The 13,890-nt window shown below is 42.0% G+C and overlaps 1 protein-coding gene across 1 annotated transcript; it reads right to left on the bottom strand.

Moving 5' to 3' along the window:
* Positions 1 to 10,699: 10,699 nt before the first annotated feature.
* LOC124112703 (ras-related protein Rap-2a-like) lies at positions 10,700 to 11,335 on the bottom strand. The gene has a single exon (XM_046472833.2). The coding sequence runs from the start codon at positions 11,333 to 11,335 to the stop codon at positions 10,700 to 10,702; it is 636 nt and encodes a 211-aa protein (XP_046328789.2).
* Between the last annotated feature and the right edge of the window lie 2,555 nt (positions 11,336 to 13,890).

Genomic DNA, 13,890 nt, shown 5'->3' on the forward strand with positions numbered 1-13,890 from the left:
GGTGACGGAGCAGATGTCAACCTTTGTTGCACTAGTTATTACACCATTTAATGATATTCCAGATTCAGGTTCATAACAATCAGCAGTGCAAGTGGGTCGAGGCCGAGTAATAAACTAAAAAAACTCTCAACGTGATTCATTCGTTATATTTAACGAGCAAAACGATGGTTATGCAATAATCAACGACACTAACAATTGAGTGAGTGAGTGAGTTTGGTTTAAGGCCGCTTTTAACAGTATTCCAGTTATATCGTGGCGTGTCAGCTTCATGTGGGAGAAAAGCCAGAAGGGATGCAGGTGTCAGACGTTTACCACTTAGGTGAAATCCACGAGCACGGGTATGGTGCTGACAAACCTAGAAACATAATCGGGGTGAACCTGGATTCGAACCCACAATCATAGGTTTCTGGCGTGCCCAAGGGACGCAACGCTGCACGGCGAATCGTGGCGTCTTAGACGACTGGGCCACCCGTGCCCCCGTAAGTTTCGAAGCGTGGTGTTATCTCTGAAGCCTCTTTCGATATGTCAGGGATTCTATGAAACAACAGAACCTTTTTGCTGATACACGGGTACAACAGCTCCTTGACTTCATCGCATGGTATTTGGCAAGGACAATATCGTTTAGGTATACCTGGTTGCCTCTTTCTGTTTGGCGTTCTTGGGCAGGGAACCGTATCGTTCATCCATTCATCCCATCTGCGAGGGATTTGTTATCGTCATAAATATTACGGTTATTATCAATATTGAAGGAAATATCTTGGCTCCGTTTTAGCTGTTTAAATAGGTTTTTTTCAGTAGACGCTTCTACGTTTCACTCCTACAGTAATCGGGGTAGCCTCGCGGTTGAAGCTTTCGATTCGATATTCCTGGAATATTGCTAAAAGCGGCATAAAACTATATGCACTCACTCACTTCGGTTATTATAGATTTGATCATCAATTTTAGAAAAAATAAACTTTCTTAACTTTCCGGAACGAGGCTATAACTATTTCTTAATAGTCTGAATATGTCAAAGCAGAGTCTTTGTTGCCACTTTTTGCTATGTTATGTTATTTGTTTCTTGTTTTCAGGAAGCAATTTCTTATTTTGAGCATGAGCAAATCTTTGGCAAAGACTGGTTTTCTTAAACCTGTTGTTCTTTGATGTTTGACGCTGCACTCAGCAATATTCCAGCTATATGACCGTGGTCTGTAAATAATCGAGTCTGGACCAGACAATCCAGTGAGTGACATCATGAGCATCGATCCACGCAATTGGGATATGATGACATGCATCAACTAAGTCAGCGAGCCTGACCACCCGGGCCCCGTTCCATAAAGCCATTTTAGCGCTAAGGTGGTCATAACTCCCATACTTTAACACTGACTGACGGTCGTCGTAGCGCTAAGATCCCTTTGTGGAACGGTGCCCCGATCCCGTTAGTCGCCTCTCACAAAACAAGTATAGTCGCATTTTACGGCAAGCATTGGTTGCTGAAGACCTAATTAGTATTTAGCTTTCTGGGCTGTTTTTTCTTCGAATTCTCTTTTGGGGTTTATCCTAATTTATTTTTTTCAAATCGTTTCCATTTTCCATTTTCTTATCTCACATAGCTGGGTCGGTTGAAATAAACCTTCATATACAGGCAAATGTTGCTTCGAAATTGAAAGGACCTACGTAAATACTTCGAGCTATCCGAGGTTCGACACAACAACTAATGATGAAGAAAGACGGAAAACGCAGGGACCAAGCTTTTACTTCGACACAACGGTGTTTGACTGTGAACAGTTGTTCAGTCGGATATTAGAACATATTTTTATTGTCATGTTTATTCTTCTGAAGCCAGGGGGCACCGGTGGCCCAGTCGTCTGAGGCGCCACGATTCGCTGTGCAGAGTTGCGTCCCTTGGGCACGCCAGAAACCTATATTGTGGGTTCGAATCCTGGTTCACCCCGATTAAGTTTCAAGGTTTGTCAACAACATACCCGTGCTCTTGGGCTTCACCAAAGTAGTAAACGTCTAAGACCTGCATCATTTCGGGCTTTCCTCCCACATTAAGCTGACATGCCTCAATATAACTGGAATAATGTTAAAAGCGGCGTTAAACCCAACTCACTCACTCACTGTATTCGAGGCCCGGCGCCTTTTCTGTTTAATGCTGGCACAGTGGCAAATCATAGTCGGTCTTACAGTCCCTGAACCATATTATTTTCCATTCAACCCAGCACTTACTTAAAGCTGTAGCCGAAACAAAGTAAGTCAGCTTAAGGAATATCCCAGATTTTCCACAGGTAATGAATCTCCCATCTCACCGGGGCTCATTTCAATTTTTATTGAGTTGTTTGTTTCTGTCAAGATAAAATATCTTTTCATCACTCTAGCTTTTCCCATAGCAACCAGTTACCATCGATACCAATACACGCAGGAGAAGTTGGTGTTTGTTACAACCTTTCCCGATAAAGTTCCATCTTGGGCATTGCTTGTTTTTAGCATCTCTTCAGCCACCCTCCTACAGAGTTCAAATAAATTTGTAAACAACATCAAGGGATCATAACAAAGAGTCCCCCAACAAGCAAATCTTAAACTTTATTTCATCCAAAGTGAGCTTTGAATGGGGACTCAAGATCGAAAAGATATACAGGTTACGCGTTTCAGGATTCAACAAGATGGCCGCCTATGCCCCTTTCATGAAGAGTATTAACAAATTGTATATACCCATTTTATATATGTACACTACAGTCGCATCAATCAGAAGAAATCAGATCTCCATTGTATGATTCCCACTGTATCATAATCACTTGTTAATGAAATAACTGTCAAATACCGGGTGTTCGCGTAAACCTGAGACCATCCTGACTCATTCATTGCTTGTGCAAAGGCCCTAATTAAGTTTTCACATCAACAAACAAGGAAAGATATGGTTAAACATATTTGGATTTCAGTCAATTATGCTGGTTTAGATTGGTTAACAAGCAGTACGACTATAAATACCGCTACATCACAAATGCAAATATACTCAACTAAAAAAAGAAACCCACATGCCGGATAAGTTTGAAGGGTTATATCTTGGAAACTATATGAGCTAGAAAGATATTGTTTGTAGGTGATTGAAGCTAAAATGTTGAATATAACAAATCTATTAGTAACGACCAAAATTGATCATGCTAAAGTATTAAACATTAATTTTGCGTTTCTTTGAGTTATGCGTTTCTTTAGCAGTTGGGTATACATTCAAGGTAGCAATAACTTGTAGATATGACGAATGTGTGTTGGTCCGAGTAATAAATTATAAATCTTGTTTACTGATCAATTATCAATAGTTTTGCCTATTTCATATAATTATGAACAAATGTCAAGATTCTTGGGTTAGCCTTTGTGGTGTCTAAGGAATTGCCATAGAGTTGAGAATTGAGGTTGTGTCTCATAGTATAGTAGTAGAGTGTAACTGAACTAATATAGCCTGTTAACTCCCTTGTCTCGGGAAGATGATCCAGCATACCACGAGCACAACATCATTGGAGCAAGAATGATTATGACTACCATATCACATGTGTCTTCATCGTTAACTTCTTAACTGGGTGGAAAGCCCGAAGTGATGCAGGTCTCAGACTTTTATCACTTCGGTTAAACCCACGAGCACGGGTATTGTGCTGACAAACCTAGAAACATAATCGGGGTGAACCGGGATTCGAACACACAATCATAGGTTTCTGGCATGCCCAAAGGTACCCAACGTTGCACAGCGAATCGCGGCGTCTTAGACGACTGGGCCACCCGTGCCGCCGTAAGTTTCGAAGCATGTTGTTATCTCTGAAGTAATTCAAATGCACTATTACTGTTCTTTTTCTGAATAGGAATGAAGGAGGCCTCTTTCGATATGTCAGGGATTCTATGAAACAACATACTTATTTTAAAAGTGTGTAAGTGAATAACTCAATGGTGATGCGCAGAACCTTATTGCTGATACACGGTACAACAGCTCCTTGACTTCATCACATGGTATCTGGCAAGGACAATAGCGTTTAGGTATACCTGGTTGTCTCTTTCTGTTTGGCGTTCTTGGGCAGGGAACCGTATCGTTCATCTACGAGGGATTTGTTATCGGCATTAATATTATGGCTATCATTAATATGGAAAGAAACATCTTAGCTCCATTTTAGCTGTTTAAAAAGTGGGGTTTTTCAGTAGACGCCACCACATTTCACTACTTCAGTAATTGGGGCGGTGGTGTAGCCTCGTGGTTAAAGCTTTCGTTCGTCACGACAAAGACGCAGATTCGAGTCAATATTGCTGGAATATTGCTAAAAGCGGCGTAAAACCACACTCACTCACTTTGGTTATTATAGATTTGATCATCAATTTTAGAAAAAAATAATCTTTCTTTACTTTCCGGAACGATGCTGTAACTCTTTATTAATGGTCTGAATATGTCAAAGCAGGTTCTTCGTTGCTACCCGTCGCTATGTTAGTGTGGTTTGTTTGTTGTTTTCAGGAAGCAATTTCTTATTTTGAGCATAAGCAAATCTTTTACTTAGACTGGTTTTCTTAAAGCGGTTGTTCTTTGATGTTTGACGCCGCACTCAGCAATATTCCAGCTCTATAGCTGCGGTCTGTAAAGAATCGATTCTGACCAGACAACCCAGTGATTGTCATCATGAGAATCAATGTACGCAATTGGGATACGATGTCCTCCATCAACTACGTCAGCGAGCCTGGATCTTCACGGGTCTCGAGTCATATATAACCATGTCGAATAGGATGGGCCTCAACGTGTGATTTTTCAGTTTAACGTCATTGGGGAGGTGATCAAGACAAATATACTAATCAAAGCTCGCTAAGAATCAGCAAAATGGGAACGCCAGTGGCAAGTGACTAAATTGACTGGTGGAAAAACATCATGTAAGGACCAACCTGTAATTGAATATGTCATTGCGTCTCCTATGTGCCTACCCCTTTGATAAATAGGAGTTCTCCCCGAAATTCTCACATGTACTTTGCCACTCACGTTCACTGTGACAAAACCTAAGTTAGATAACCCGGACCCCACCCAACCAACCAGCATACATAACGAAATGGAGAAGTGATAGCAACGAAACTGACTTATTCCGCCAAAGTATTGATGTCGAACAAATTAATACACCTCCAAAATTCTGGCCCATTTTCCGTCAACAATCTTGGAGACAGCATAGCGCACGTGCTAACTGGCGCTGCGCATGCAGCATTTTAGAAGCTGCAGAGGCAAAGCTGTGTACAGTAGTAAAACTGATAAACCATGGTTCGGAAATGAATGTAAAAAGGCAATAAAAATTATGTTTAAGAAAGCCAAACGTCGTTTTAAGAAAAATAATACAGAAAGAAATTAAAGTGTCTACCAACAGCATATGAAAATATAATAACCAACTGACCGAAGCGTTTCGCAAAAAATATTTGGGAGAATATGAAACAAACAAAGTATAACATTGCTTATGACATTGTGAGCTTCTTTGCCTTTTCAAAAAAATAAACGATAACCCCATACAAGACGAAGATAATTTCCATGATTACATTTTAAATGAAATGTACATCTTTGCAGTATTTTGAATGATGATATCACTACCGACGAAATAATAAAGGCAGCAAAGGATCTCAAACGGAACAAAGCAGCTTGTCTCGGTAATGTAGATAACGACTATATCATTGACAGCGTCGATTTATTAGCTCCTTTAAATAGTGATTTTTTTAATCTTGTATTCGCCTCTGGTATTATCCCTAAATCATGGTAAATAAAACCAATTCACAAACATAGGGGTGATCCATCTGACCCAAATTCATATAGACCGATAACATTGCTTCGGTAGGTTATTTGCAAGTATCCTAAATGACCAATTGAAATTCGGTTTAGAAGAAAATGATCTTTTATATCAGCGCAAGCTGGCTTTAGAAACAAGTTTTCATCGACAGATAATGTATTTGTTATTCATATGTTAACACAATTTTTTAAACTCGAAAGAAAAAACTGTAGAACTGGTCTTTGGACCAAAATGTTAAAAACAGGTATTAAGGGAAGATTTTTTTAATTGGGTTAGAAATATGTACATATGAATAACAAAATATTTGGTAAAATCAAATAATACATTATCCGAGTATTTCCCACGTGAATCAGGTGTACAACCAGGTTGGTTGGTTGGCTGGTTGTTTGACGCCGGACTCGGCAATATTCCAGCTATATGACGGCTGTCTGTAAATAATCGAGTCTGGACCAGACAAACCAGTGATTGACATCATGAGCATCGATCCACGCATTTGGAATCAATGACATGCATCAAACCAGCGAGCCTGACCACCCGATCCCGTTGGTCGCCTTTTACGACAAGCATAGTCACCTTTTACGGCAAGCAGTGGTTGCTGAAGACCTATTCTACCCCGGGTCTTCACGGGTCTGTATAACCAGGGACAAATCTGTCAACCCATTTGTTTTCAATCTTACTTAATGATCTGGAATCTTCTAATCGACAACGAATGCGAAGGATTAAATATCGACTGCTTAATGGAGAATGAGACCCGGGTTTGGAAACATTTGATATTACTCCTAAATGCTGTCCCCAAGGTCTACAAAACTCACTAGATGTGTTTCGAACATATTGTTTAAGGTGAAAACTAAACGTAACTATATCTTAACATAAAAAGTTTTAGTTTTTGGAGGTGGACCACATAAATCACCCAAATATGTATTTTCTTTAAATAAAAGGCCCCTGGAAATAGCAGATGACATACATATCTACGAATACAATTCCATAGAAACAGAAGCTCTGATGGAAGTGAAACGAAAGCGATGTACTGTTTATTAAAAAGAGCTAGAAATGTAAACCTTCCACTCGATTGTCATCTAACTGAATTTGTTATTATGGTTGCTCCGATCATTTTATATAGTTCAGATGTATGGGGGTTTGAAAAGTAATAGAAACAATACACTTATAATCATTGACTAGTTCAGCCGGATTAAGAAAATCAACGCCAAACTAAATTGCCCAAATAGCATAAATAACTAATCTCACATTTATTTTTTGTACCGCAACATTATCTCAAAGCCATAATTAATTAAGCCATAAAATTGACCATGGAATGTGAGAGTTCAAAAGATACTAAATGATGTTAGACTAACTGAAATATTTCATAAACCATACAAAGGCTCTACAAATTGGCTGGTCTCAAAGGACGAGCAGAGATTTCAGGGTCATTTTATACAAAAGTGGAATGAGTGAGCAGGTGAGGGAAATTATATTTCTAGGTTTGTTAGCACCACACCTGTTCTCGTGGGTTTCGCGAAATAGTAAACGTCTGAGACCTGCATGCATCACTTCGGGCTTTCCTCCCTGACATGCCGCGATATAACTGGAATACTGTTAAAAACGGCGTTAAACCCAACTCACCCATGTAAATCAAATCCTAGTTTGCCCGCTGAGACTGGCCGATGACAGAATATACGAAGACAAGAAAGACTTTGTCAGCTCTGTGATTCAAAGTCAGTAGATGAGTTTCACTATCTTTTCAGATGCGGAGCTCTTCTCCAACAGTGAGGATGATTCTATGATCCTTTAAACAATATTCCAGCAAAAACACGGCGGAAATCACACATTGTACCCATGTCGGGAATCGTGACGAGCGAACGCTTTAACCACTAGGCTACCCGACCGCCCCCTCTCTTCAACAAAGAATTCTGTATATTCCCCAAAAAATAAAAACTACTACTTGTGGCTAAATATTTTTAAACTTTACAAAACTGTTTCACCCAAACGTTTAAAAGATTTAAGAAATGTGTCCAGATATATTGTATATCTAAACTTAAATCTAGGGCGGGGCACGTTGGCAGGTGTGTGTGTGTGCGCGCTACAGAGATGACATTCTGGACAGACCGATGCTGGTGCAATCAGAGGGGATTCACCCTCATGGGTGACAAAGCACATAATGGTGCCTCCTTAGAGCACCAGAGTGTCACCAGACCTAAACCCTATCGAACACGTGGAACGAGCTGCAGATCGCCCTCTCACAACGCCGTCCTTCCGGCTTCTCTACAGGAACTCGGCAATGCTCTTACTGAAAAGTTGGACAATCTTCCCTTGACAACCACTGAGACACTTATTGGGAGCACGAGAAGAGGGTACCATTCAGTGATCGCAACAAGTGGATCACATACGCTACGGAGAGTTTTTAGTTGTTGTTTTTTGTTTTGGTAGTTTGTTGTTGTTTGTTGTTGGTTTTTTGTTGTTGTTGTTTGGTTGGGGTTTTTTTTGGGGGGAGGGTTGTTGTTTCTTTGGTTTTGTTGTTTGGTTTTGTTAGTTTTGCTGTTTGTTTTGGGTTGTTGTCGTGGTTTGTTGTTTTGTTTTTTTTGGGGGGGGTAAAATGACTTTGTTTTCGCGTTTCAGTTTTGGTCAGGTACCCTCATTATGAGGAGGGTATGCTGACTGATAAATGGTCACATGACATGACAACGGATTTTTGTTCACACAATATTGTCTTTGGCTCTTTCAAAAGACGCACGTAATAAATATTAAAGTGGTGCTCATTTGTAAACTTTGAGGCGTATACTATCAGGGGGTATCATGTTCGCTCCTGACTACAGCACTTGGGCGACTCTTTAATTTTTGGTTTGCAGATCCCCGACCACACCCGAAACAGCTTCTAGAGGAATTAAAAAGAAATTAAACATTTTAATTCCCAACTTAACAGTTGTACGCATGAAAGTTTATTTTGATCAACCCAGTGTCATCGGGACATGAAACATGTCTCATCACGGTCCAGTGACGGCACCACTTCCCTCCCCCTTAATCGTCCGGCTTCCGTCACCATTCGGCAAAGTCCGGCGGTCGTTTGTTGTCCAGACCTTCACGTTCATTGAGAATTGGTGACCCGGGAATTTTATTCTCCAGCTGAAAAATCGCATACTTTTATCATGTATTGCTTTGAAATATGTTATATCATATGTTTGCTATCTCATTAAGTATGGAAATGTTTTAGTACGATTGATTTTCGCTACCGCGCGATTTTCTTATACTTTGATATTTCTCATGTATTTTTCGTTTTTGCCACCTCAATTGTACAAATCTTGTTGTAAATCTTTGGTAATTCAGGATTTCCTTGGCCAGTCAAAGTTTGTTAGTTGGTTGGTTTGTTGTTTAACGCCGCACTCAGCAATATTCCAGCTACATGACGGCGGTCTGTAAATAATCGAGTCTGGACCAGACAATCCAGTGATTAATATCATGAGCATCAATCCACGCAATTGGGATCGATGACATGCATCAACCAAGTCAGCGAGCCTGACCACCCGATCTCGTTAGTCGTCTTTTACGACAAGCATAGTCACCTTTTACGGCAAGCATGGGTTGCTGAAGACCAATTCTACCCCGGAATCTTCACGGGTCGCCACTCAAAGTGACAGACTTTAGGCTATAAGGCTAGTTTGCTATTCAGGCATTTTTCAGTCTATTTTGTTGTCCGACAGACTTATTTTAGGGATTGACACTGTCTTTTGGGATGACGCGGTCGGGGATCAGGCACCAGACGTTCAGATCCGGACAGGCTCCATCCACGAGAGTGACTGACTACGGTTTTACACAGCTTTTCGTAATATACCAGTAATGAGCTTCACACATTGTACCCATCGAGTCGGGGAATCGAACCTAGGCCTTCGGCGTGACGAACGAACGCTTTAAACACCAGACTATTGCCTGTCATCGTACCCGGTTACGTACATCATTGCTCACAATATCAATCACTGGATTGTCTTGTTCCGACTTAATATCTTCAGGCCACCGTTATGCAGCTTGAATATTGCTGAGTGCAACGTTAAGCTATGCATGTCGTTGTTGTTTTCAAACAGCAAACATAGTACAAACCTAAGTCAATTTAGGAAGGCATTCTTGCATCATTTGTAGCTGACGCAGTATAAATGATAAAATAGCACAAAGCTCAAGCTGAAACTCGGGGACTTCAGTCCATCAGCAGATATCTCGATCCAGAAATGAACGGGTTGCGACTATCAGCTAAAACAGATTCCATTGTAAAACACGTACTGAAAAATCAGTGGTGACACAAAAATTTCGGGAAAACGGTGAGGTGAAATGGGATTTAACGTCGCGTCCAAGATTGTTGCACTTATATAGCGACGTGAATGTATGTGTGGGTATGTGTGTGGCTGCTTGTATGCCGATTTATAGTGCAAGCTCACTGAGATACCATGCCGCAGTTTAACATGAATACCCCACTCAGACACAGTAAGCTGACTCCGAGCCGACCAGACCTTGTTTTAGCCCCTTAATGTCGAGCGCCAGACAGGGTGACAACAAGAACCTTATTTTAACGTCTTTTGGTATGGCGCGGCCGGGGATCGAACCCCGGACCTTCCGCTCTACGGGCGGGCGCTCTACCACAAGACCACGGAGGCGGTCTTCGGGAATATGGTAAGCATGTCCTGAACACCCACCACTCCCTCAATTGTAGAAGTAATGTATGCGTTTGCTGCCTCACACCGCACAGCCCTTCTCCTGCCATGCGACAGCTGCACATAAAATAATCAGATAATCAGGTGATCGACCAGAAATCCAGTCACACGATATCGCATGTACTGAAAAGAGACAACAAAATGATAGAAAAAGATTTATTAAGTTGATTTTCAAGTCTTACAGCATCATAATTATTTAATTATGCACCAAAATACCAATTTATACAACATATGAAATAACTATGCAACAGAACTTCGTCTCTCACCAATGGCCCTAAGTTTTCGCTTCACGCTTCCAGGGAAGGTAAACCTTCGCGTTTCCCCTTGTTCATGGGAGCTTAGTTCGACCTTAATCTTTGCCAGTTTGAGCAGCTTCTGAAACACCCGTCTCACACTGCTGTGGTCCTTGCCACAAGCCTCAACGTACTTGGTGTTCCATTCTTTCTTGGCAAAACGTTCAGCACCAGTTTGCCCCGTGATTCTTTGATCATCCTCAATGTCAGTCTTGTTTCCTACCAAAAGGATCGGAACTTTATTCTTCCTCTTGATACGAAGGATATCCTCCCTGATCATGGCTACTGTCTCAAACGAGCAATCATCTTCCAAAGAGAATACAAGAATAAATGCATCACCCGACTCAATTGCAATCCTTCTTCTTGCCCCAAAGCAGTATCCACCTGGTGTGTCCACGATCTCGAGGGAGACTTGTCGTCCTTCCTTACCGATCAAAGTTGTCTGTTGTTCCAGCTCGATGGTGAACCAGTGTAACTCAAGGAACTTCCGGTGCAGGAACTGGGAGATGATGGTGCTCTTCCCAACTCCAGGAGCACCCAGGACAACGATCTTGAAGGTTTGGTTGGAATGAGCAGCTGCCATGGCCGAGACTATAGCTACAAAGCGTTCTTGTACTATTATAGAACTACCAGGAGCTTCTGTTCCGAGTCCAGGAACCAAACTAATCGAATGGATGCTTCTACAGAAATAACGTTGCATAGAGTGTCTGGGCTTTTATAGGGAGCTTTTACAGTGGGAGACAGTTTCATATCTATTTTGGGCAAACCCCACTGTTCGTAATGCCTAATAAATATTTGAAGCGTGGAAGACGTCGGAGAGGATTGAAATAGAACGTTTATAAAATTGTGTATTTTTCACACCTCCAACTGTCCTGACGTTCTTTCTCCACCAATGGGCAACGCCTGAGACAGTCCGTGCGGAACTAGTTGGTCACTCCCTTCTAATTTTCGCCATGTGTGTCCGCATGCCATGGCAACCAGCTACCATCGATACAAAAACACGAAGGGGAAGGTGATGTTTACTTCAACCGATCCCGAAAAATTGCACGTTTCAGCACCTCTTCAATTACCATCCAACAGAGTTCAAACGAATTCCTAAATAACAAGGAGCCATGTGTGAACTTTGAATGGGGACCCTATGTCAAAAAAAAAACGGAATTGCTAGAAAAAATGCGTTTTGCCCGTTAAAGAAACAGGACAAACATTTTTGCAGACTGTTGCTATTGATCTAACTATCTGTGGTATAAAATATACTGAACCGCAAAAGAAACGTCATCCCAAGTAACACTATGTGAAAAGTTGTCAGTTAAATATCTGGGTACTTTTATCAAAGTTTCTAAAATTTAACATTACATTGTCCGGGGAAATGAAATTTGATGATAAAAAAACAAAGCAAATGACAATAAAACTGATCGCCTAAACGCATCACGGCAACGGCCATGGTAACCCTATGCACGTGAGTTCCGAGCAAATTGAAATGCGCATGCGTTCCTCCATTTTTCCCCCTATACAAATCCAGGCAGATCGGATAACATTCATTCGTTATTAAATTGCTACCACATGCCAAGATTGACACGAAATCAGCCCTTGGACGATTGCAAAGCTGGACAATCCGCCCGGCACGTAGCCAATGCATTTCAAGTCCACGTAAGGACCATATACAGGCTCCAGACCACCAACACTACAGATGGCCGACCACGTAGTGGAAGAACAAGGTCACCACCTGACGTCAGGATCGTCAGATTGTGCGACAGCATCTTCAAGATCGCTTTGTTACTGCTGCAGAAACTGCTCGACAGACCATGGGGACACCAGCGACACATAAGTGCGGACACCGTGCGTCGACGATTGTCACAGGCCACATCGAGGACCCATTCTGTCACGTCATCGCCGGGACCGTCTTCAGTGGGCAACACAGCACCAGCATTTGCGTCACCAGCAGTTGAGAAGAGTCCTCTTCTCAGACGAGAGCCGTTACTGTATCTCACAAGCAGATGGCAGAGAGAGAGAGAGAGTCTGGCGACGTCGTGGGGAACGTCATTCGGAAGCTTGTGTTGTTGAAAGAGACTCGTGGGGTGGTCCTAGACTAACATTTAGTCTCTGAAATCTTATATTACACAATATCCTCCTTGATTTTCCACGGTCATGGTGCAGGACTAGGGTGGTCCGAGCATCATGGCGTGAGATGGAATTGGTCTTGCACAGAGGGTCGACCCTGTGGTCTTCCAGAACCGGTCAAGTCTTGAGACCACACGCCGTACCTCATTTGGCACGTCGCATAACCACGAATTTCAGCATGATAACGCCCGATTGAAATCCCATTGAGCACCTGTGGGACGAGATTCAAAGACGACTGAATGGCGTCCGACCAAGGCCGACAACTGCAGCTGAACTGCGTCAGCCGTTCCTCAGAGTGTGGGCTCAAGTGCCCATGGCCTTCATCAACCGCCTCATCCATTCCATGTATCGACGTTGCACGACAGTCATCAATGCACATGGCGGACACACGAGATACTGACTTGTGATGCCATTTTCTCAGAGACTGGTGTTGTGTTTCATTTTAAGAACATTTGACACTTTAATTTCAACCTTGATGATCAGTTTTGCCAAGTTTCATCTTTTTAATATGTCTCAAAGTATGTTTACAGTGTTTGGACAAATACGGTTTCTTATATATCTATCCATGGTGACGTTTCTTTTGCGGTTCAGAATATTTTAGTCACAGGAAGTCCAGTCGACAAATTTACATTAGAAGAAATCGAACGAAAACAGCAAGTTCAGATTTAGAACAGTGAGGGAATTTTGAAACGGACTATAGAAATATGCGCATGTGACTCCATAATAATAATACTCATTGTTCTCGGTACCTTAGGTTTGGTACCTCCCAGTCTGTTGACTGGCATTGGGAGAGTACCCGGTTTTGCTACCAGGGATACAGCCATTCTGACCATCTGGGTAATGCAGAAGGCTGCAGTGTTGGGGAGTATTCACATTCTCCGAAAAGGTCTGGGTGGGTTTGACCAGGCAGCGCTTCCTGGGAGAAGTCCCATTCGCTGTCTGGGCTGCGTGTAGAGGGGGCAAGGGCCCTGAACTGAAGATGAGCCTAACCAACCTGACCTGGTTACTCATCACCCAAAC

The sequence above is a fragment of the Haliotis rufescens genome, unplaced genomic scaffold, assembly GCF_023055435.1.
Source record: "Haliotis rufescens isolate VD_foot unplaced genomic scaffold, xgHalRufe1.0.p SCAF_105, whole genome shotgun sequence".
In the NCBI taxonomy this organism is placed as follows: Eukaryota; Metazoa; Mollusca; class Gastropoda; order Lepetellida; family Haliotidae; genus Haliotis; species Haliotis rufescens.

Bases quoted from the DNA above. Each gene is read 5' to 3' on its own strand.
- LOC124112703 (XM_046472833.2), bottom strand. From the start codon at position 11,335: ATGGCAGCTGCTCATTCCAACCAAACCTTCAAGATCGTTGTCCTGGGT.